General features: G+C 42.5%; 2 protein-coding genes across 4 annotated transcripts in view; one reads left to right on the forward strand and one right to left on the reverse strand.

The window, feature by feature from the left end:
- Positions 1–21,485, reverse strand: part of impact (impact RWD domain protein) — a 47,385-nt gene extending 25,900 nt beyond the window's left edge. The window contains exons 1-7 of one of the 3 annotated variants that reach the window (XM_059977636.1): positions 21,098–21,485; positions 16,381–16,503; positions 14,999–15,051; positions 13,213–13,275; positions 3,843–3,916; positions 3,106–3,207; positions 664–758 (exon numbers count right to left, since the gene is read on the reverse strand). In XM_059977636.1, coding sequence (XP_059833619.1) covers positions 664–758; positions 3,106–3,207; positions 3,843–3,916; positions 13,213–13,275; positions 14,999–15,051; positions 16,381–16,503; positions 21,098–21,133 — 546 coding nt within the window. In that variant the 5' untranslated portion in view covers positions 21,134–21,485. Of the gene's footprint in view, positions 1–663; positions 759–3,105; positions 3,208–3,842; positions 3,917–8,548; positions 8,635–13,212; positions 13,276–14,998; positions 15,052–16,380; positions 16,504–21,097 lie in introns of all 3 variants that reach the window. The other 2 variants (XM_059977627.1, XM_059977642.1) reach the window with 2 other exon arrangements.
- A 269-nt stretch (positions 21,486–21,754) lies between these two features.
- Positions 21,755–24,071, forward strand: part of LOC132398368 (oxysterol-binding protein-related protein 1-like) — a 278,314-nt gene continuing 275,997 nt past the window's right edge. The window contains exon 1 of the mRNA XM_059977690.1: positions 21,755–22,048. The gene's annotated coding sequence lies outside the window, so the exon portion shown is untranslated. The remainder of the gene's footprint in view (positions 22,049–24,071) is intronic.

A 24,071-nucleotide genomic window follows, 5' to 3' on the forward strand; every position in this document is an offset into this window, starting at 1 on the left:
CACTTTCTGAGAATACTTTGCACTGTTTTCCTTCAAGACAACATAAACATAGTACAAAGGACACAAGAACAGGCCATTTGGCCCATAATGTTGTGCCTAACTAATTAAACTAGTAATAAGATGCCTAACTAAACAAATCACTTCTCACAACACAATACTCATACCCATCCATTCTCTGCACATTCATCTGTCTGTCTAAAAGACTCTTAAACGCCATCACATTTGTCTCCACCACCACTCTTGGCAGCATCTTCCAGATACCCAGCAGTCTCCATGTAAAAATTTTACCCTATACATCTTCTTTTAACTTCTCCCCTCATCTTAAATGAACACTCTCTGAAATCAGACATTTTGGAACCTGGGTACAAGATTCTGTCTGTCTACTCTATCAATATCATATAAAACTTTTGTCAGATTGCCCCTCAGCTTTTGATGTCCCAGAGAAAACTACCCAACTTTGTCCAACCTCTCCTTATAGCACATGCCCTCTGATCAAGGCAGCATCATGGCGAACCTCTTCTGCACCCTCTCCAAAGCCTCCATATCCTTGAGAACTAAACGAGTTACTCCAAATGCAAATAAACCAGAGCCCCATAAAGCTGTAAAATTGCATTCTGATTCTTGAACTCAGGGCCTTGGCTAATAAAGACAAGCATACTGTACCTGTTTTAATATCACCACAGGAGCAAGGTGTGCTTGGAACGTACTCCGGCGATCAGTGATTGGCTCTCCATGGGCCATCAGTGGAATTTCCACATCTAAAAATTGAAGAACCCAGTGAATCACAGGTAAAACCATGTCGTATATGAAACATTAATTCTAGATGCTTTTTAAATGGTGCAAGAGATGCCCCACGAAACCAGAGCATCCTTGTAACAGAGTTAATTAAAAGCTAACATGCCAATGCAGCAGACAGGTATAAACCAAGTGATAGAGCTGAAGAAACTCATTAGGATAAAGATTAGGTTAGCTTTATTTGTCACATGTACATCAAAACATACAGTGAAATATATCGCTTGCATCAACCACCAATACAGTACACAGCACATTCTTGGACAGTCCACAAATATCATCATGCTTCTAGCGCCAGCATAGTATGCTAACAACTTACTAACCCGTATATTTTTTGGACTATGGGAGGAAACCAGAGCACCTTGAAGAAATCCACATGGTTTCACAAAGAACATACCAACTTCTTATAGACAGCACAGAAACTAAACTCAGATCACTCGTGCTTTAAAGCATTACGCTAATCACTATGCTACCACGCTATCCAGAGTTGTACAGCACCAAAAACGGTCTTCGGCGCATCGTGTCCATACTGGACTTTGCTGCCCATCTACATTAAGGTCAATTATCTGCATTAGAACTATAAGTTTCTGTGTCTTGCCAATTTAAAATCTGCCGAAATATCTCCCAAATGTGGTGACCGATTCCACCACTCTTCTGCCAGTGAGTTCAGATATCAACCTCTGTCTGTATGAAAAAAAATTCTTTAGATGATCTTTAAAACTGTTCCCCTCGCATTAGATCTAGAATGGGTACATCAGGGAAACAGGCCATTCAGCCCAACTTGCCCATGCTAATCAGCAGGTACCCTTCCATATTAACCCCATCACCCTGCACTAGCACCATCACTCTCGTTGTCCAAGTAAATCAATACTCTTCTAAAGATGTGTTAATCTCTTGTCAGTGACCCAGCTACAACCACCTTCCAGAAGTGTATTCCATGTATTCACCACTCTGTGTGTAGAAGGTCTCCCTCAAGATCCCCTCTGAACCTTTTCCTCCTTTCCCTATCCCCTTAATATTGATACCTCTAGTATGACATTAAAACAGGATGAAGATAAGAGCATGGATGTATTACTACCGAGCTTAATTGCATTAGCAGACTGCACCTGGGGCATTGTGCACTGTTCAGCTTCCTTACCCAAGGAAGTGTCTACTGCCCTCGCAGTGCATACGTATACAACTATGTAGCGAGTTAAACAACCTCTCAAAAATCACTCTAGACGGAAGCTTTCTTCGGGTTTTTAATGAGATCTCTTACTTTGAAAGGATTTTGCTATTTCAAGGGCAGATAAAGAGTGGATGAAGATGTGTGTCTTTCAACCTTACACACAGGAGTTTGCACATTGGGTTTCCTCCAGGTGCTCCACATTCTTCCCATGTTCCAAACAAATTTCACTGGGTGTTTCGGTGTACGTGTGGCAAATAAACTAGTCTCTCTTTTACTTGCCATAGAGGGGTTGAAGATTCACTAGACCGTTGGATACAGAGGGGCTCTCCTGTGAGGAGCAATTGAATGGACTGGACTCATCATCTCTACAAGGGCAATGGAGAGTAACAGGACTCATGCAAGTTACAGTAACAGGCAGGCTCAGATCGTGGAGAAATATGGAAAAAAAATCAAACTGGTAACATACACAAAATGCTGGAAGAACTCAGTGGGTCAGGCAGCATCTATGGGGTGAAATGAACAGTTGACATTACAAGTCAGATCCTTCATCAGGACAATTGGCGAATTGGTTTATTATTGTCACATGTACCAATGTAGTGAAAAATTCTTTTTGCATGTCATTCACACAGATCAAGTATCTTGTACAGTCAAGAGTCCATCATATTATAAGAGTTCTGTTCAATATTCTTATAACAATAGGATAGCAACTGCCCTAAGATTAGCAGCTTAAAGCAGAAGCTTAACCCAGGCAGGAGTCAATGGCATTCAACAAGCACTGGAGTGATGCCTGAAAGGCACTCAGTGCCCAATGAGATATAGATTTTAGAAAAAAGTGAAATCTGTAGTGAGGGAGAAAGGTATCCAACATATTGCCTTGGTGGGGCAGTAACTAGAACATGGATCAGGGTTTCAATAGCAATTGATCTCCATAATCGCTCCAGCACTCCACTCCTTCAAGCTACTATTTAACCCTGCTCTCTGATCAACCTGTCTCTGCGTCTGCTCAGTGTCTGATCATTTCCCGGGGTAAATGTATCAGAACAGTTCACTAATATTACCACAAAATAAATGCAAGTTGTTGCCCCTCGGTAATGGGAGTTCCCAATCCCAACTTGTTCAGAAGCAGAACTGAGTCCAACACTCACCATCCAAGCTTTCGCTGATGTTCCCCTTCAGTACAACTTGTTGCGAAGACGACTGGCATCCCCAGTGATCAGCCTCCTCTGTTTCCTTCTGTGTGCCTTGAGCTATTGCAGACAGATCACATCTAACTTGCACATTCTAAAGCACGGCATTTAATAGCAGAGTTTTGTAATGTTCTGTTAAATCTTAATGTATATACAATGCATTAAACAAAAGAGTCAGCCTGACTTGTAACATAAACCTTACTTTTTGTTTCAGATGCTGACCGACCTACTGGGTATTTTGAAAATTGGTTTACTATTATCACAGAAGTTCAGTTCCCAGCGTGGTAGTCAAGGAGCTTGAAGTTATAAATCTAAAGGAGGCTGAGTGGTGACCTTAGAGGTTTATAAGTTCTTGGACAATATGAATGTTTCTTTAAAAACATGGAGGGGAAATCTAAATCAAGAGGGCATTGGGAGAAGATTTAAAAGAGCAAGCTTTTCCACAGAGGGTTTTGGGTTTTGTGGAACGAGCTGCCAGAAAAAGTGGTGGAGACGGGTACAGTTATAATGTTTGTAAGGACAGGAACCTGGATATGAAAGGTACAGACAAATATGGGTCAAATGCAGGCAATTGGAACTTGTTCATATATGCTTTTTTGGGATGAGGAAGTGGCAAAAGAGAAAAAATTGAGAGGGTTGGCAGTGCTCCTAATTTTAGAAAAATAATCTCATTAAAATGTGAAAGATATTCTTACAGCACTTGACAGGACACTGGTGGAGTTGAGATGTCTTCTGACTGGGGATCTGGAACCAAGGCTCACTGCTCCAACTAAAGGGAAAAGAATCATCCAGAGAATGATTATCCTTTGGATTGCTCTTCCCAAGAAGCCGTGGAGACCCAGTCACTTGGAAAGAGAAGTCCAATATAAAATACAGATTGATAGATCTGCTCAGTCATTTGGTGTGTATAATTCAGACATGGATAATTTTAGATATCGATAGAATGAAGGTATGAGGGGTTTAGTGCAGGAAGGAGACAACAAGATAAAAAAAACTTTACTGATACTGAATGGAGGAGAGAAAACCAAGGGGTAACTGGCCTATTCATGTTTCTACTTGGAGTCAGAGCAATGCAGAATGGATATCAGCCTTTCAGCCCAATGCCAACCACAGCGCCCACCCAATTAGTCCAGATTTCTGGTGTTCAGCCCACACCCCTCCAGGGCCTGCACTCCATATGCCTTTCCAAGTGCTGCTTAAATGCTATGACAGTACCTGCCTTAAACACTTCCATTGGCAGCTTGTTCTATTCACTCATCACTCTCTCTATGAAAAAGTTGTCTCTCAGGTCCCTTATAAATCTTCCCCCCCCCCCCCCATCCTAAATCTGTGCCCCCTAGATTTGGACTCCCATACCTTGGGGAGAAGATTGTTACCATCCACTTTATTTATGCCTCTCACAACTTTAAGCATTTCTATATGGCCACCCCTCATTCTCCTACATTCCAAGGAACATATCATGTCTCAAGTTGGTACAATTTAGGCCGAGGGTAGAAGTGTACAAGGGGAGCTGATGCTTACAGAGTTGGTTTGGAGAATTACAACCTTTTTGGTCCAAGTGTTTGAGAATATTATTCTTCAAAAATTCTGTAATTCCGCTCCTTAAGTGAAAGCGATCCCGAGTGAATCACGTGACATTAACCACAATCTGGAGGCTTGAACAGAATGATCAGGAGGCACAGCATAACTTCACACCAGCAGCTGGCAAATTAAATTCAACTTATTAAATAAATCTAAAGTGAAGTGATGGAATCCGCAGCAGTGAGCATTAAAGCAGGGGACTGTTGTGAAGGGAACATGCAGTTCATCAACACTACCGACGAGGAGGTTTGGTACTGAATTATGTTTGAATTTGTCTGCACTTCACATTACCTTGTCCACCCCCAGTCAGTCATTCAGAATGGAAATAGGGCCTTCAGCCCAACTTGTCAACAGAGTTCCCCAGGGAGCTGGTCCCACCTGCCCGTGTTAGGAACATAGCCCTCTTACCTAGATGGCTTTTAAATGTTGTGAAATGTGCTGCCTCAACCACTTTTTCTGGCAGCATTTTCCAAAGACGCAAAATTCTCTGCATGAAGAAGCATTTTACATCTACCTCCGATCTTAAGCTTTGCTTTTAGCACACTCTCACTAGAAAAAAGACTTTGTACTTTTACCCTATACATATCCCCCCCCCCCCCCCCCCCCGGTCACCAATCAGTCTCGTACATTCCAGTGTATAAAGTTTGGAACTGGAATTGAAATTAGTTTATTATTGTTATATGTACCAGTGTACAATGAAAAACTTGTCTTGCACACTGGTCATATAAATCAGATCATTAAAGTTCAAAGTAAATTTATTATCGAAGTATATATACTGTAGGTCTTCACACAAAACCCTGAGAATCATTTTCTTGCAGGCAAACTCAGGAGGAAGAGTACGGAAACTGATACAGGACTTTGTGATATGGTGCAACTCAAACTACCTGCGTCTCAATATCACCAAGACCAAGGAGATGGTGGTGGACTTTAGGAGACCTCGGCCTCATATGGAGCCAGTGATCATTAATGGAGAATGTGTGGAGCAGGTTAAGACATACAAGTATCTGGGAGTGCAGTGAAGCTAGACTGGACTGCCAACACAGATGCCCTGTGCAGGAAAGCACAGAGTCGACTGTACTTCCTCAGAAGGCTGGCGTCATTCAATGTTTGTAGTGAGATGCTGGAGATGTTCTATCGGTCAGTTGAGGAGAGCGCCCTCTTCTTTGTGGTGGCGTGCTGGGGAGGCAGCATTAAGAAGAGGGGCGCCTCACGTCTTAATAAGCTGGTAAGGAAGGCGGGCTCTGTCGTGGGCACAGAACTGGAGAGTATGACATCGGTGGCAGAGCGGAGGGCGCTGAGTAGGCTACGGTCAATCATGGAAAACCCTGAACATCCTCTGCACAGCACCATCCAGAGACAGAGAAGCAGCTTCAGCGGCAGGTTGCTGTCAATGCAAAGCTCCTCAGACAGGATGAAGGGATCATTACTCCCCAACGCCATTCGGCTCTACAATTCAACCACCAGGGGCAAGACATGTTAAAGTGCCGGAGTTAGGACTGAGCTTAAGTTACCACTCAATGCACTTTAGTAACTATTTAAGAACTTTTTAAAAGCTATTTATTAAAGCTTTTTGGGAGGGTGATTTTAGATGCATATCATATTTATATTGAGTTAAATACTTATGTAATTAGTTTTGCTACATTAAGACACTGGAAAATGTTGAATTTCCCCTTGGGGATGAATAAAGTATCTATCTATCTATCAAAACTATAGAATATTAACTATAACAGGATCAATGAAAGTTCAACCAGAGTGCATAACACAACAAACTGAAAATACAAACATAAATAAATAGCAATAAACAATGAGAACATGAGATAATATGATAAAGAGGCCTTAAAGTGAGGTCTTTGGCTGTGGGAACATCTCAATGTATGGATAAGTGAGTGCAGATATCCCCTTTTGTTCAGGAGTCTGATGGTTGAGGGCTAGTAACTGTTCTCGAACATTGTGGTGTGAGAGCAGAGGCTCTTGTATCTCCTACCCGATGGCAGCAGCGAGGAAAGAGTATGGCCTGGTTGATGGCAATATCTGATGATGGATGCTGCTTTCCTCTGATAGCATTTCATGTATGAGTGCTCAACGGCTGGAAAGCCTTTACCCATCATTACACTGTACATCAAGGTAGAACAAGATAAAGCAATAATAATGCCAGAGAAAGTGTAATAATGAAAGAGAAAGTGCAGAGCAAGTAAACAATAAAGTGCAAGATCATAACAAGGTAGATTGTGAGGTCAGGAGTCCAACACAGTATTAGGGAACTAGGAGTTTTACAACTGTGGGGTAGATATCCTAGTCTATGTAACCTCTCCTTATAACTTGGGCCCTAAAATCAAGGCAACATCCTGGTAAATCATTTCTGTGTTCTCTCTGGCTTACTAACGTCAACAGGGTGACCGAAACTGTAAACAGTTGAGCAGAAAATAGGAAAGCATGAAGGCAAGTACCACTAGACTCGTACCATCACACTCAATGACTCAACTCAATGTTATGTTGAAGTTGTAGGAGACATTAAGGCCTAGTTTGGAGCATTGTGTGCAGTTTTGGTCACCTACCTACAGGAAAGATTTAAATAAGATTGAAAGAGTACAGAGAAAATTTACAAGGATGTTGCTAAGACTGAAGGACCCGAGTTATAAGGAAAGATTGAATAGTTTAGAATTTTATTCTCTAGATTGTAGAACATTGAGAAGAGACTTGATAGAGGTATACAAGATTATCAAGTCAACAGTACACAGTAAAAACAGAACAAAACAGAACACCAGGACCCTGGTGCTAAATGAAACAACACTACACTACACTACACTACACTAGACTATGTGAGACAGCACAAGGCTACACTAGACTACATAAAACAACATAAAAACTGCTCTAGACTACTGACCTGCACAGGACTATATAAAGTGCACAAAACAGTGCATGTCTTGAACATAGGTTGAGTGAGCTGGGGCTTTTCTGTACGGAGGAAGGGAGGATGAGAGGTGATTTGATAGAGGTGTATAAAATTTTCAAAAAACATAGCTGGAGTGGACAGTCAGCACCTTGTTCCCAGGCTGGCAACAGCTAATACGAGATGGCATGGTGTTAGGTAATTGAAAGGAACAATGGGGGAGGGGGGAAATGTCAGAGGTAGGGGGTTTTTTACATAAAGAATGCTAAGTGTTTGGAAAGCACTACCAGGGGTGGTGGAAGAGGCAGATATACTATGGACATTTAAGAAACGCCTAGATAGGCACATGGTTGAAAGAAAAAATGGAGGGCCATGTGAGAGGAAAAGGTGATATGGATCTTGGAGTAGATCAAAAGGTCAGCACAACATTGTGGTATATACTATGTCCTATGAGTGAAACACCTGCATAAAGATAACACCCAAAGCTCCAAGCTGCTCACTAGTAGATAGGTCATAGACCCAGACATGACCCCAACCTCTGGTGCTGTCTGTGCTGAATTTGCATATTTTCCCCGTGACTGCATGCGTTTCCTCCCACATCCCAGAAAAGAGCACGTTGTTAAGCTTATTGGCCACTGCAAATTCCCCTTAGTGTTTTATGAGGAAAATTGACAGAGGGTTTGGCATTTCTCTGTGAGCTGACACAGGTTAATAGACCAATTGGCCTTCCGTATTATGGTGAAATAATGGAATTCAACAAACATTTTGATTTGCAAAAACCAAATGCTTTAATTTTTCTACTATGTGGTTATATCTAGGTAGATACAACTACATATTGTACCTCCAGGTAGATAAATTAGGAGCTTGTATTAACCTGGAGTTATAACTGCAGCATCAAAACAACAATATTTCAGAGTACATGAACTTTACCTGCAGCATCTGACTGAGCTTTCACCTGTAGAAACTCCTGAATCTTTTGCACCCAAAGGAACAGAACACAGTCGCCTGAATTTTGCCTGAAACAGATTAACCAAATCAACAACACAGCCACTAGACCTGCCAGGTGTTCCAGTTTTCTCCCACATCCTAAAGAAGGGCAAGTCCATCCAAGAACAGTGTGGCACAGGGGGAGCACCCTATGAATGGTCAAGTCTCTATCCCTCTTCTAAAACGACCCCATTGGCACCCGTCTGCTCCTTCAGCTCCTTCTCCCTACAATCCTCTTTCCACTTATAGGCATCTATTGAATCTACAGCTGCACAGTATCATGAACAAGTCCAAATCCCAAACATTCATGTCACACAAACTCTTATCAGGAATACAAGTCCCTCAAAGCTACTTTGGCGTTCAATCCTAATTTGTAACAAAATTCAAAGTGTTAACATTTTAGTTTCAAAAGCAAATAGAATGGTGCAGGTTTGCATAAAATTGTTGAGTGCCTCAAGTAGGTGGCACCTATCACTAAGGACCATCACCATTCGGGACATGCCCTCTCCTCACTACTACCATCAAAGAGGAAGCACAGGAACCTGAAGATCTTACTCAATGATTCAGGAACAGCTTCCCCTCTGCCATTAGTTTTCTGAACAGTCCATGGACCCTTTTGCACTGCCTCTTTATTCCTTCAATCTTGTACTATACATTTTGTAATTTATAGTAATTATATGTCTTGCACTGTGCTGCTGCACAAAATAACACATTTCATGTCATGCAAGACAGATATAAAAATAGCTTATTTGACAAGTTAAAGGATTTCTATCCAAGTTTGCAATGAGTAGTACCAATCACACTTCCATGTCTCACTCCTTCCTGAGTTTTCCCTCCCAGTCTCTGACACTCATGGTAATTTGCAATTTACAATAATGTCACAGGTAGACAGGGTGGTGGTATCCCTGCCTTCATTAGTCATAACAGTACACGAGTTGGGAAACAAAGGACTGCAGATGCTAGAACCTGGAGCAACACAATCTGCTGGAGGAATTCAATGGGTTGAGCAACATAAATAGGAGGAAGGGAATTGTTGACATTTTGGGTCAAAAACCTTCATGACTGAGAGTGGAGAGGCAAGAGGGTCAGTGTGGAGAGGAGACGGAGAAAGGGCATTTTGAGTAGCTGCACCACAGACTGGTACAAAGCCTCCAATTCACAGGATCGAAAAAGGTTGCAGAGGATCGTAAACTGTCAGCTCCATCATGGGCACTGCCCTTCCCACTATCGACGACACCTTCAAAAGGTGGTACATCAAGTAGGTGACAGCGATCACTAAGGGTCTTTACCATCTGGGAAGATGTCCTCTTCTCATTACTACCAATGGGGAGGTAGTACAGGAATCTGAAGACCCACATTCAAAGTTTGAGGAACAGCTTCTTCCCTCCATTGGCAGAACTCTGAGTGGTCCATGAACACTACCTCACTATTCCTCTCCTGTATCTTTTGTTGTAACTCATAGGAATTTTTATGTCTTGCACTGTACTGCTGCCACAAAACAACACATTTCATGACGCATTCCAGTGATAATAAACCTGATTCTGGTTTGGGTGTGACAAGAAAGGATTCTGAGTCAGCTGGTGGGCTGAGGATGGGTGTCAGGTGGCAGGCAGGTTGTGCCAGGTAGGGTAACTGAGCAGGTGTGGAGTTGGAAAACGTGGACAGATGATGGAAGGAGATAGTGAAAGAGAGTGGAGAAAGAAAAATCATTAGATTAGATAGGTGGAGGGGAGTGTGAAAGTTGGAGGCAGTTGCTGGAGGGAGATCACCAGGAACACAAAGGGCTGCCAGTGCTGGATCTATCAGTAAAGGAGGTGAAAATGGGAACCACAAGTAGGGAAGGGAGAAAGGAATGACCATTGGAACCAGACTGGGTGGTGCAGTTGCAGGAAAAGAACCTGTGTGAGAAATGGGTGAATGAAGGGAGGATGGAGAAGGGAACAAAGATGGCCAAAGGGCAGCTGTGGGGAGGTTGGGAGTGGAGTAAAAATTGGAGGATCAGTGGATCAGAAGGAGATAACGGTGGGGAAGGAAGGGAAAAAAAGAAAAATAATAGTGGGATACCGTTACCAAAAATTGGAAAACTCAATATTCATGCCATTGAGTTGTAGATTACCCAGGTGGAATTTAAGGTGTTGTTCCTGCTGGTGTTGGGACATCATGTCACAGTTGTACAAGACGTTGGTGAGACTGAACTTGAATTACAGTGTTCATTTCAGATCACCACATTATAGGAAGGATGTGAGGATGTAGAAAAAGATTCGCAAGGATGTTACCGGGACTGAGGAGCTTAAGTTCTGAGTTATATTCAGTTATATGCCAGGATTTTTCCCTGGAACAAGGAGGCTGAAGGATAGCCTTATAGAGGTTTATAAAAATCATGAAGGGCACAGGAAGAGTTAATGGTCAACATTTTTTTTCCTAGGATGGAGCAGTCTAAACATAGACATATGACTAAGGTGAGAGGATACCAAAAGTTTCTTCAAGTACATAAAATGTAAAAAAGAGATGAGTGGATATTAGACCACTGGAAAATTATGCTGGAAAGGTAGTAATGGGGGACAAGGAAATGATGGATGAACTGAATAAGTATTTTGCACAAGTCTTGACTGCAGAAGCCACTAGCAGTATGGTGGAAGTTCCAGGTGTTAGGGGTCATGAAGTGTGTGAAGTTACCATTACTAGAGAGAATTTTCTTGGGAAACTAACAGGTCTGAAGACAGATAAGACCTAGACCAGATGGTCTAATTGTGGAGGCATCAGTAATGATCTTTCAAGAATCACTGGATGGTTTCAGAAGACTGAAAAATTGCAAATGCCACTCCACTTTTCAAGAAGGGAGAGGCAGAAGAAAGGAAACTAAAGGCCAGCCCTGATGAGGGGCCTCACACTGAAACATTGACTGTTTACTCTTTTCCATAGAAGCTGCCTGGCCTGCTGAGTTCCTCCAGCATTTTGTGTGTGTTGGTTGTATAGACCAGTTAGTTTGAGCTCAGTGGCTGGGAAGATGCTGGAGACGATTATTAAGGATGAGATCTCAGGGCACTTGGCACTTGATAAAATAAGCTGTAGTCAGCATGGCTTCTTCAAAAGAAAATCTTGCCTGACAAATCTGTTGGAATTCTTTGAAGAAATAACGAACAAGATAGACAAAGGAGAATCGGTTGATGTTGTGTATTTGGATTTTCAGAAGCTCTTTGACAAAGTGCTAAACCTGGCAGCTGCTTATCAAGCTACGAGCTATGGTGTTACAGGAAAGATTCTAGTATGGATAAAGCAGTAGCTGATTGGCAGGAGGCAAAGAGTGGGAATAAGGGGAGCCTTTTCTGGTTGACTGCCAGTGACTAGTGGTGTTCCATAGGCATCTGTATTAGGACCTGTTCTTTTTAAGTTACATGTCAATGATTTGGATGATGGAATTGATGACTTTGATGGAAAGTTTACAGGCAATATGAAGATAGTTGGAGGGGCAGTAGTTCTGAGGAAGTAGAGGGGCTACAGAAAGCATTTAGACACATTAGGAGAATGGACAAACAAGTGGCAGATTGAATACAGTGTCAGGAAGTGTATGGTCATGCACATTGGTAGAAGAAAGGAAAGGGTTAACTATTTTCTAAATAAAGAGAAAATACAAAAAACTGAGGCGCAAAGGGACTTGGCAGTCCTCATGCTGGATTCTCTAAATGTTAATTTGCAGGTTGAGTCTATAGTGAGGAAGGCAAATGTGATGTTAGCATTCATTTCAAGAGGACTACAATATAAACACATGGATGTAATGTTGAGACTTTATAACACAATAGTGAGGCCTCACTTGGAGTACTGTGAGCAGTTTTATCTTAGAAAGGGTGTAATAAAAATGGAAAGGGATCAAAGGAGGTTCGCAAGAATGATTCCAGGACTGATTGGCTTATCATATGAAGAGCACCTAATGGCTCCAGAGTTGGATTCAACAGAATGCAGAAGAATGAGGGGTGACCCCATTGAAACCTATCGAATGGTGAAAGGCCTTGATAGAGTGGATGTGGAGAAGATGTTCCCTATGGTGGGAGAGTCTAAGACCAGAGGACACAGTCTCAGAATAGAGGGGTGCCCTTTTAAAATGGAGATGAGGAGGAATTTCTTTGCTGTTGGCTTGCTCACACTTGAGTGCTCAGTGATGGGTGCCAATGCTTTTCTTTTGCCGGTGGGGGAAAGGGGATTGTTGTTTGTTGCTGCTTACGTGCAGGAGGGAGGGGAGCTGGGGGAGGGAGGGTTTGGGGGTTCTAACATTTAATTGTCATTCATTCTTTGGGTCACTCCTCTGTTTTTGTGGATGTTTGCAAAGAAAAAGCATTTATGTATATTGTAAACATTTCTCTGACAATAAATGTACCTTTGAAACGACATATTTCACTTTGTGTTTTGATATACATGTGACTGATAAATCTGAAATGGAGCCTCTGTTGATTTGTCTTTCTTATTCTTTGGATCACAGGTGCACAACTCTGGCTGCCGATCCAGAAACCCTAACTACTTTACTAAAGTGAACATCTTCAATTCATAGACAAAGTTAATTAAAGAGTGTACTAATCTTAATTTGCATCATCTTTGAAATGCAATTGACTTACAGGTAGATTTCTTCCAAGTCGTTAGACAGATCTGCCCGCTCATGACCTCTCAGCCAAGGAGCACTGAAACCAAAGAGAAATAAACAAATAAAAGTGATATTGAGAGTCATAGGCAACATGCATGGTTTCAGTCTTTTCCCCAGAGCAATGATATCAAAACTAGGACACATAGATTTAAGATGAGAGGGGAGAGACTTAGAAGGGACCTGAAGGGCAACTTTATCGCGCAGAGGGTAGTGAGTGCAAGGAATGAGCTGGAAGAGTAGGGGAAGTGGTTGAGGCAGGTACATTAATGTCATTTAAGAACCTGGAAAGATACAGGGAGGGTTGGGATTTGGAGAGGTACAGGTCAAAGGGCCTGATTCAGAGTACATTACTCTATGATTTATATGGAAGTACAATAGCTTAAATTCTGTGGTCAGCAACAAAGAAATAGCATTGATGATCTCAAAGAAAGATGCCCAGGATCTCGCCGTGTCTGTGGTTTACGGTGTTCCTCTTGTCTTACTTCACCACTGTCACACATCACTTCAAAGGCATCCTGACATTCAGCAGCTATTTAATAAAGTTGGTAAAGCAACAAATCACTTTTCAGAACTCTCACAATTATTAATTACCTTCTCTAGATAGAACTAGAAACAAGCCCTTCAGCCCACTATGTCTATACTAACCCCATTTGACAGCATTAGTTCCAAATGTCTCAATTCCCTGTTCATTCAAGTACCTGTTAATATGCCTCTTAAATGTTGTTACTGTTCCTGCCTCCACTACCTCTGGCAGCTCATTCCAGATGCCCTGTGAGAAATTTATCTTACAAATCTCCTATAAGCTGCTTCCCTCTCACCCTAAACCTATGCCCTCTGGTTTTGGACTCCCCTACCCTGGGAAACAAACGCATGATTTTATAAACATCTACCACGGTCACCTTTCAGCCTCCTTCATTCTAAGGAATACACACTCAAACTATCCTATCACTGCTGAATGCTCAAGCACTCCAGTCCATATGACATCCTTATAGATCTGTTATGCACCATCTCCAGCAGAATTACTAAATTCTGATGACTAGAAACACACATTATACTCCAATGCAGAGCACCGTTTCAAAATACTAAACAGATTACAATGCATAAACAGAAGAGATTCTGCTGATGCTGGAAATCTTAAACAAAACACACACACACACACACACACAAATTCTAGAGGAACTTAGCAAGTCAGGCAGCATCTATGGTGGAGAATAAACAGTCAACATTTCAGACTGAGATCAGGCGCCCTGATGAAGGGTCTTAGTCCAAACCGTCAACTGCTTTGTTGGACCAAAGGGCTTGTTTCCATACTGTATGACTCTATGGTTCCATGTAAATGTGGATGCAAGAAATCACAAGAATATCTGGGTAAGTATCTAGAATTCCCACTAATTTGTCAATTTCCCTTGGATTCAGTAGTGAAATTATATATAACCCTGGATGAGGAAGGGCAAGAGTTAAATCTGTGGCGATGTCAGTAATTCCATGGGGAATATTGTCCACTGGCACAGAGTTTCAAAATTGTTGCCGGGATCATGGAGTAACAATGGTGAACATTGATAATTTCACCATAAACACCAGCAGAAACAATTGGCTGCTTACAAACTTCCAACAAGGTGGTCAACTTCTTGGTTGGGACAGGAACTGGAAAAGTAATTAAGGAGGGTTAATTCTACATGATAGAGCAGACACAACTGCAAACACCTAACAAGTATGGTTAAGGTGGGTTAACACAAAGCATAGGAAGATATAATGCTTACTTTAATTGATAAACAGGTGGTGCTGCTGTTGGATATTCAGGAGGGAGCATCACCTGGAATACAAAGAGCATAGGCAGTTTTTTTATATATAAAAAACATATATTGAACGCAGATTACCCTGAAGTCACACACCAACCCAAATTTGTAATACATCTTGATTCTTCATCTCCACTGGGGCTAAATGCTGGAACTCCCTCACCAGTGGGAGCACTTTCACCGGGAGGGCTACAGTCGTTCAAGAAGGGCAGTTCACCCCCTTGTATTGAAGGAGCAATTGGGGTCTGGCAATAAATGCATGCTTTGCCGAAAAATGAATAAAGCCAATGCTTTAGTGTTTAAAATCATCTCCATTATTTGCCTCAACCGCTGCTTGTTCCATATTCACCCCATTTTAGGATCAGGGTAACAATGATCGACAGGCATGAAGGTTGAAAGGCCTGCTTCTGAGTTATAAAAGAGGATCGAGTGTCAAAATGGCCCTTTTCTGTAGATCTCCCTTTACTGGGAAAAGTTAAAGGGAAATAAATGACAAGTATTTGTAATCTCCTGGCACCTGCACCCAGCTCTTGAATTACGATGTTACTGTGTGTAACCCTGTCATTTATGCCCAGGTATAACTTCAGAAATGTATGGATTCAGATGTATGTAACTCTCCAGACCCTCTTCCACTCTCTCTGCATAAACATCAAAACTCACTGAATCCTTGCTGCCTGCAGCAACAAATATTTGCTGGATGAACTCAGCAAGTCGATCAGCATCTGGGGAAGAGGAAAGTAAATGGCTATATCTTGGGTTGAAACCAGAACCCTTGTTGCCTGTGATCAGATGTACACTAGCTGAGAATAAGATACAGAGAGAGGAGTTTGCCATCTGGTTATTCAATTAGAAATCAAGGTTTGAAGGTGAAAGCCCTGGGTTAATGTATCAGAAGGTCAGGGATCTGTGAACCCGGGCCAAGGGCCAAAGGGTGGAAGCCTGATACCTGCCATCTTAGAATGTGGGATCAATGACTGCTGGTTGGAGGTCTGGAGGCAGTTTGTTTATGTTATTAGTTTAGGCAGTTGTGTTGTCTATTACTCTGATTTAGATGAAGATCAGACCACACTTTATGAGTAATTAATACAGAAAATCAGGTCATTGCAAAGGGTTCACAAACGTTTTCTTGCAAATGTATGGCCCTGGAGGCCAGGTAAATGGGTATATTTAAAGCAGGGGTTCACAGGTTCTTGATTAGTAAGGGCGTCAAAAGTTATGGAGAAACGGCAAGAGGATGGGGTTGAGAGGAAAAATAAGTCAGCCATAATGGAATGGTGGAAAAGACTCAATGGGGTGAATGGCCTTACTCAGCTCCTCTCTTTTATGGTCTTACACTCTGAGCATACCTGGAGGCAAATAGCCCATTCAGGCAGTTGATCAGTAATCCTGATAGAAAAGATTCTTGCAGCCTCATTGACAACAGTCCAATTATCCTCATAGATAGATGACAGAGCTTCTATCTCATCGATCTGAAAAGGAAGAATAAATTGGAGATTTAATAACCACAACACAATGCTGTTTAACTTTGAGAACTGAATTAACAGTGACTTAATTTACATAGAACATAGAACAGTACAGCACATTACAGGCCCTTTGGCCCACAATGTTGTGCCGGCCCTCAATCCCTGCCTCCCAAATAACCCCCCCACTTTAAATTCCTCCATATACCTGTCTAGTAGTCTCTTAAACTTCACTAGTGTATCTGCCTCCACCACGGACTCAGGCAGTGCATTCCACGCACCAACCACTCTGAGTGAAAAACGTTCCTCTAATATCCCCCTTGAACTTCCCTCCCCTTACCTTAAAGCCATGTCCTCTTGTACTGAGCAGTGGTGCCCTGGGGAAGAGGCGCTGGCTGTCCACTCTGTCTATTCCTCTTAATATCTTGTACACCTCTATCATGTCTCCTCTCATCCTCCTTCTCTCCAAAGAGTAAAGCCCTATCTCCCTTAATCTCTGATCATAATCCATACCCTCTAAACCAGGCAGCATCCTGGTAAATCTCCTCTGTACCCTTTCCAATGCTTTCACATCCTTCCTACAGTGAGGCAACCAGAACTGGACACAGTACTCCAAGTGTAGCCTAACTAGAGTTTTATAGAGCTGCATCATTACATCATGTCTCTTAAACACTATCCCTCGACTTACGAAAGCTAACACCCCATAAGCTTTCTTAACTATCCTATTTATCTGTGAGGCAACTTTCAGGGATCTGTGGACATATACCCCCAGATCCCTCTGCTCCTCCACACTGCCAGGTATCCTGCCATTCACTTTGTACTCTTCATTTTCTAATCAAGGGGAGCTCCCACTTAGAGTGACAGACATGCGTACTACAGGTGGTACATAGAAAGGTTGGGGAAGTGGCAGAGGCCAGGATCAGATCAGCTAAAACCTCACTGAAAGGGCAGCAGTTCCCATGGACTGAACTGCCAATTCCTGCTCCTGTCCCCGTGTCAACAGTGTGTACAACAAAATCAGCTCACAGTGTTGTGCTCAACTTTTAACCCATTCTGAGATCATGTTAACCCTTCCTTCCTTCATAGCTCTCAATTCATCGTTCATCCATTTGCCTATCCAAGAGTTTCAAGTTGAAGTTGATTGTTATTCACCCATATACATGTATTGCAGCCAAATGAAACAACGTTCCTCCAGACCAAGGTGTACAACACAGTACAAACAACAAAGTAATATTACCACAAATAAATTAACAATTAATAAAATGTATTAAAGATTTGGCACAAGGTGCATTTATGACTCAAGTTAAAAAGCAAACAGTATAACACTCCGGGTTCTTCATGAGTGATGAGACCTGGACGGTGGCAGGGAGTTCAGTAGTCTCACAGCATAGGGGAAAAGCTGTTTCCCATCCCAACAGTCCTTGCCCTAATGCCACACCTCCTGCTTGATGGGAGGGGGTCAAAGAAATAGTGGGACAGAAGGGGACAATTCTTGACAATACCAAGAGCTCCTGATATATACCTCAGATGGGTGGAAGAGAGTCGCCAATGATCCTCTCAGTAAACAGTCCCCTCAATCCTTGTGGTCAGATGCCTTACAACTCATCTAAAAGTCCCTAATATATCTGCCTCTACCACTAACCCCAAGCAGTGCATTCCCTGCGCTCACCAATCTCTGTAAAAAAACCTTTGACATCCCCCTATACTTTCCACCAATCACCTTTAAATTATGCCCTTGCCATTTCTGCCCTGTGGATAAAGGTGCCGCCTGTCCACTCTATTATGCCTCTCATCATCCTATACACCTCTATCAGCCCACCTCTCATCCTCCTTCACCCCAAAGAGAAAAACCCCAGCTCACTCAATGCTTTCTCATAAGACATGTTCTCTAATCCAAGCAGCGTCCTGGTAATCCGCTCTGCATCCTCATTAAAGATTCCTGATCCTTCCTATTGAGGCCAACAGAACTGAACACAAGTACGCTACAGAACTGACATTGGTTTATTATTGTCATGTGGCTCCATCGTTGTCTTTCATCTGTATCAATAACTGAAAAGAGAATCTACAAAGCATACTTGGTACATATACAGATGACATTAAAATAGGTGGTATAGTGAACAATGAAAGAACCTATCAGAATTACAGGGGATTCTTGATCAGCTGTATAAGTGGACTAAGGAATGGAAAATAAAGTTTAATTCAGTTAATGCAAGATGTTACATTTTGCAAAGTCAAATCCAAGTAGAATAGCGGGGCCCTGGTAAGTCTTGTAGAACAGAGGGAGCTTAGAGTACAAGTACATGGTTCTTCGAAAGTGGAGACACAGGCCCACAGTGTGGTGAAGAATGTGCTTGGTACACTGGCCGTCATCAGTCAGGGCACACAGTATGCAAGTTGGGAAGTGTGTACACACAAGGCACTGGAGTTTCTGTCACTCTGCTATATGAAAGAAGTCATTAAACTGTAAAGATTGCAAAAATGTTTCTTTTTCTTTTACTTTGGCAAATTGGTCTATTGTTGTCACATACAGTGGAAAACTTGCCTTGCATACTGTTCATACAGATTGATTCAGTACAAGGGTGCATTGAAGTAGTACAAGGGAATACAAGAACAGATGTTCATCCAAGCTAATCCAATTTGCTGCTGTTGGCCCATAACCTTCTATCCATGTACCTGTCCAAATGTCTTTTAAAAGTTGTTATTGTAGCAGCCTTAATCACTTCCTGTGACAGCTCATTTCATATACTGACCACTGTCTGGGTGAAAAAGTTGCCACTTAAGTTCTTATTAAATATTTACCCTCTCACCTTAACCAATGCCCTCCAGTTCTTGATTCCGCAACCCTGCAACAAGACTGAGTGTATTCATCCGATCTCATCATTTTGTATTCCGCCACCTCTCAATCTCCCGCACTCCAACAGAAAAATGTCCTGACCCGTCCAACCTCTCCCCACATCTCAGTCCTTCAGCTCCTGGCACCATCTTTGTAAGCAAGTTCCCTGGTATTTTAATATGGATTCTTAACCTCACCCTCTACTTCACTATGACCTTGCAACCAACTGTCCACCTGCACTGCACTTCCTCTGTAACACTTCATTCTGTAAAGTTCAAAATAAATTTATTATCAAAGTATATGTTACCATATACTGAAATTCAGCATTTACAGGGGAAAAAAGAAATACAATAGAATTTTACTAAAAACAATATATAAACAAAGACCAACAAACAACCAATATGCAAAAGACAAACTGTGCAAGTAAAAATAAGATGACAGCATGAGTTGTAGAGTCCTTGAAAGTGAGTCTGTAGGTCGAAGAATCAGTTCAGAACTGTGGAGAATGAAGCTATCCGCACCGGTTCAGGAACCCAATGGTCGGAGGGTAATAACTGTTGCCGAACCTGGTCGTGTAGGATCTAAGGCTTCTGTACCTTCTGTAATTGTGAGAACGTGGGGGGTCTTTGATGATGAATGCTGTTTGCTTGTGGCAGTGCTCCACATTATCAAGTTTTGCCTGTGATGGGTTGGTCTGTATCCACCGGTTATTGTAACCATTTACCTCGCACTTCCCACAATGCTAATGATTTGATCCATATGAACAGTAGGTAAGAGGTCTTTCACTATACTTCCGTACATGTGACAATAATACACTAATTTACCAATTGTTTCATTTATGATTTTCTTGCGAATGCTACTTATCTGATGCTGCTGCAAGATTGCACCTGTATGTACATGCATCAACACTTCAAAGATAACATCAGAATCAGCCTGAACAAATTCAACATCACCTCTACACATTGAGATGGAGATACACCTGGAGGAGATCTGTTCACGAGAGAGCTGACCTCCACTGTGCCCCAGAAAAGCAGTGACAGCTGCGAAAGGAGAGACTGAACAAACAAAAGACCCAACCACTTACACCTTCCCACACGGCACCAGAACGTGTGGATCATAGACTGGCCTCTACAGCCGTGTGAGGGCCCACCAACAGACAACCCTTAGGAAAACATCATACTCAACTCGAGTGATTGCGCTAACATAGATACAGTAATGCAGATGGCAAATACGCTCAACTTTGACAGGATAAATCAGTGACAGTGCCCTCTCTCTCAGGCTAACACCCAAGTGTTGAGGACCTAATTACAATTAGCCAGTTCCAATCAGCAGGCAACTGCCTGACATCAGACTCTAAAAAAACACTCCATTCTGAGCTCAGCCGTGAGAAGTTACCAGGTGAGCAGAGGAAAAGGTTCAAGGATGTTCTCAAATCTTCCACACAGAATCCTGAGTTGTTGACCCGTGACCATCAAGGAGGAGCAGTCGTCCTCGGCAGGGTACCAACAACTTCAAGGCCACATGTCAGGAGTAGGTGGAAGGAGCGCACCACCTGACTAACTGCCCGTCGCACTGGCCCCATCGTGCCCCATCTGTGGGAGAACCTGCAGCTCCCACTCTGACCTCATGGTAAACCTCAAAGTCCAGATAAGTCATCTTCAGCCCCCAGGTACTGCCTGAGAAGACATCATACAACAGAGATTTGGGAAAGACCAAGTACAGAGAAAGAAAGAAAGAAAAACAAACACACACACAAAATGAAGTACTCACTTGCTTCTGAAGATTATCCTCCTCAAACTCAGCCATTTGTCCGGGAATTTATTGATCCATCCCACTCAGGGTTATTTCCTCAAGGTCCTCAACACCTCCACCCTCTCCTTTCTTTGCCTCCACACTCTCGATTGCTCTCTTTTGCTATCTCCCTCTCTCACAACTTCTCGTTCTATCTTGAAAACACTATCTTCCTTTGTCGCTGGAATTCTGCCTCCACCCCTCAATCACGCACTCTCATCCTCTCCCCCTCCTCCATCAACTCTAATTCAATCCTTTCCCTGCTCTCTCTCCTCTGCCCTTCTCTATTCACTCTCTTCCCTTTGTGACAATATTATGCCTCGTGCCCGGTTCTCCTTCCTTCTCTACACCTCAATCCCTCCCTCCCACCTCTTCCTACACGTCAACCCTCCCTATCACCTCAATCTTTCCCTCCTCTCTGGGCAGCTCCCCCCCCCCCCTCGGTGTCTCAGCCGTTTCACGTCACGGCTTGTTCTGCCCAATGCGCACACGTCCCCAAGCCCCGCCTCCACTATACCAGCGAGTAGAGCTTATTCCCGACGGGTCAAAAGTCATAACCTCGTGACAACTTCCGCCTGTAACTGGCTCCTGGGCACAATTCCCGCACGCCACCGCAACGTACAAAATTGCGTTGGCCGATGATAGTTTACCGAAGTCTCTGAGATCCGGGTGTACAAAATAAGTACATTTAAAATAATTATTAGTTCTCGATGTTTCTGTTCAGATGTTGCTAGAATGAAAAGCAGGCAGTATCAGTTTTCCGAGAGAGCCTCATGAAATGTATCCTAGACTTCAAAAAAAAGCAAGGCAGGAGTTTATTGGAGTTGGGACAAAAATGTTAAAGAAGAGGTGTCAGATGATTGGAAGACAGCACACGTGGTATCTTTATTCACATAGGACAATGGAAATAAGCCTGGTAATGACAGACCTGTGAGTAATTTGCTTTATTTTCATCACATGTAGCAAGGAACAGTGAAAAACTTTGTTTTGCAAACGATCCGTGCGGATCATTTCATTGTACCAGTGCACTGAGGTGGTACAGAGGAAAAGCAGTAACAGTGCAGAATGAAGTGTTAAAGTTACAGAGAAAGTCAAACGTCAGTGGTAATAAAATTATTAGGGAAAGGTCAGAGGGACATGCTCACTCTGCAATTGAAAAGGCACAGAGTAATCTAAGAAAGCCGGCATGGCTTTGCTAAGAGGAAATCCTATCTCTATATCAAATCCTATATCAAACTAACCAGTTTGGTTGTATCTTTCGGAAGGTGACCAGGCGCTTTGAAGGATGTAGTAGACTTCCAATAATGCCTTTTCTGTCATCCTACATTGAGACTTGACCAATAGCTGAGAAATCACGGGTTCCATAAAAGGTTACAGAATACAGGAGTCTGAAGGACGTTAAAGCTGCATGAGGCATTGGTAATGGCAAGACCACAACTGGAGTGTTATACTTTATTACGTCTGGTCGCTCTGCTATTAGAAGGATGTCAGCAAACTGGGAAAAGTGCAGGAGTTACAGAGACTGTGGAGTTGAGTATTATAAAGAGGCTAGATAAGCTGACGCTTCTTTCCATGGAGCATAGAAGTCTGAGGACTGACTTACAGAGGTTAATAAAATAATGAGGGGCATAGATAATGTAACTAGCCAAAGTTTCTTTTTCCCCCCAGTGTAGGGAATCTAAAACTAGAAGACACTGTGTCATAGAGTCAAAGAATATTACAGCTTACTACCCTGTAATTTTCTGGATTATTGCTAGAGATTTATTTAAACGATGGAACATTAGCTATCCTCCAATCCTCTGGCACCTTACCTTTGGCTAAGGTCATTCTAATTATCTCTGTTAGGAATCTTGAAACATCTACGCTAGTCTCCCACAGGCTCCGACAGTACACCTTGCCAGGCTTTGGGGATTTATCCACTCAAGACAGCAAACCCTTGACCTCATTGCTGCTTTGCCTCACTTCTATGTCTGTGTGTGTCTCCTGAGTAAGTACTGATGCAAAAAATCCATTTAAGATCTCCTCCATCTCTTTTGGCTCCATTGGTAGATTACCACTCTGACTGATTTTGTCCCTTGCTATCCTTTTGCTCCTCATATATCTGCAGAAGCCATTGGCCCTGTCCACCATCTCTGTAAGAGTCTCTGGTTCCAACACTGGTCTCACCAGCCACCTCAGAACCCACAGAGGTGGAAGCAAGTCATCTTCAAACTCTTGTTTTCATTTCTTTTTGTATGAACTATTTATTTACTTGGTAATTTGTAGCAATTTTATCTTTGGGTTGTACTGCTGCAAAAAAAAAAACAAGTTTCATGTCATGTAAGACAGTGATAATAAATCTGGTTTTGAATCTGAGAGAGTACATAAGGAGAGTTTCAACCAACCCAACTCTCCTAACACAAAGTTGCCAAGAAGAGACCTGAGGAGGTAACACATGGGGTTCATGGGGATAGCAGATTTGGTGCAGTTAAGTACAGATATTTGTGAAGATCTACATGGGGGCTCATCAGACATTAACAGACTAAGGGACAGCAGCAGGTTGGATTCTGAATTGTCTCATTGGCAGAAAGCAGAGGGTAAGTGTTGAAGAGATTGAGTGACCCAAATGTAGGGCTCAGTACAAGAATCCTTGACTTTTGTGAGATACATTTAAGCAATTTACATTATATAAGACGCTGCTGAGGCTGCATTCAGCGTATTCTGTTCAGCTATGATTATCCTATTACAGGAAAGACACTATTCAGCTGGAAAGAGTGGAGAGGATGTTGCTGAGAAGATACAAAGGACCGGGTTATACAGAAAGGCTGGGCAGGCTGCAGCTTTATTCCTTAGAATGTTGGAAGTTGAAGGGAGACCTTATAGAGGGGTGAGAAATCATGAGTGGCATAGATAAAGTGAAGGGCCACAGTCTTTTTCACAGAGTTGGCAATTCAAGAACGAGAGGGCATAGGTT

This window comes from Hypanus sabinus, chromosome 1 (genome assembly GCF_030144855.1).
Source record: "Hypanus sabinus isolate sHypSab1 chromosome 1, sHypSab1.hap1, whole genome shotgun sequence".
Taxonomy (NCBI): domain Eukaryota; kingdom Metazoa; phylum Chordata; class Chondrichthyes; order Myliobatiformes; family Dasyatidae; genus Hypanus; species Hypanus sabinus.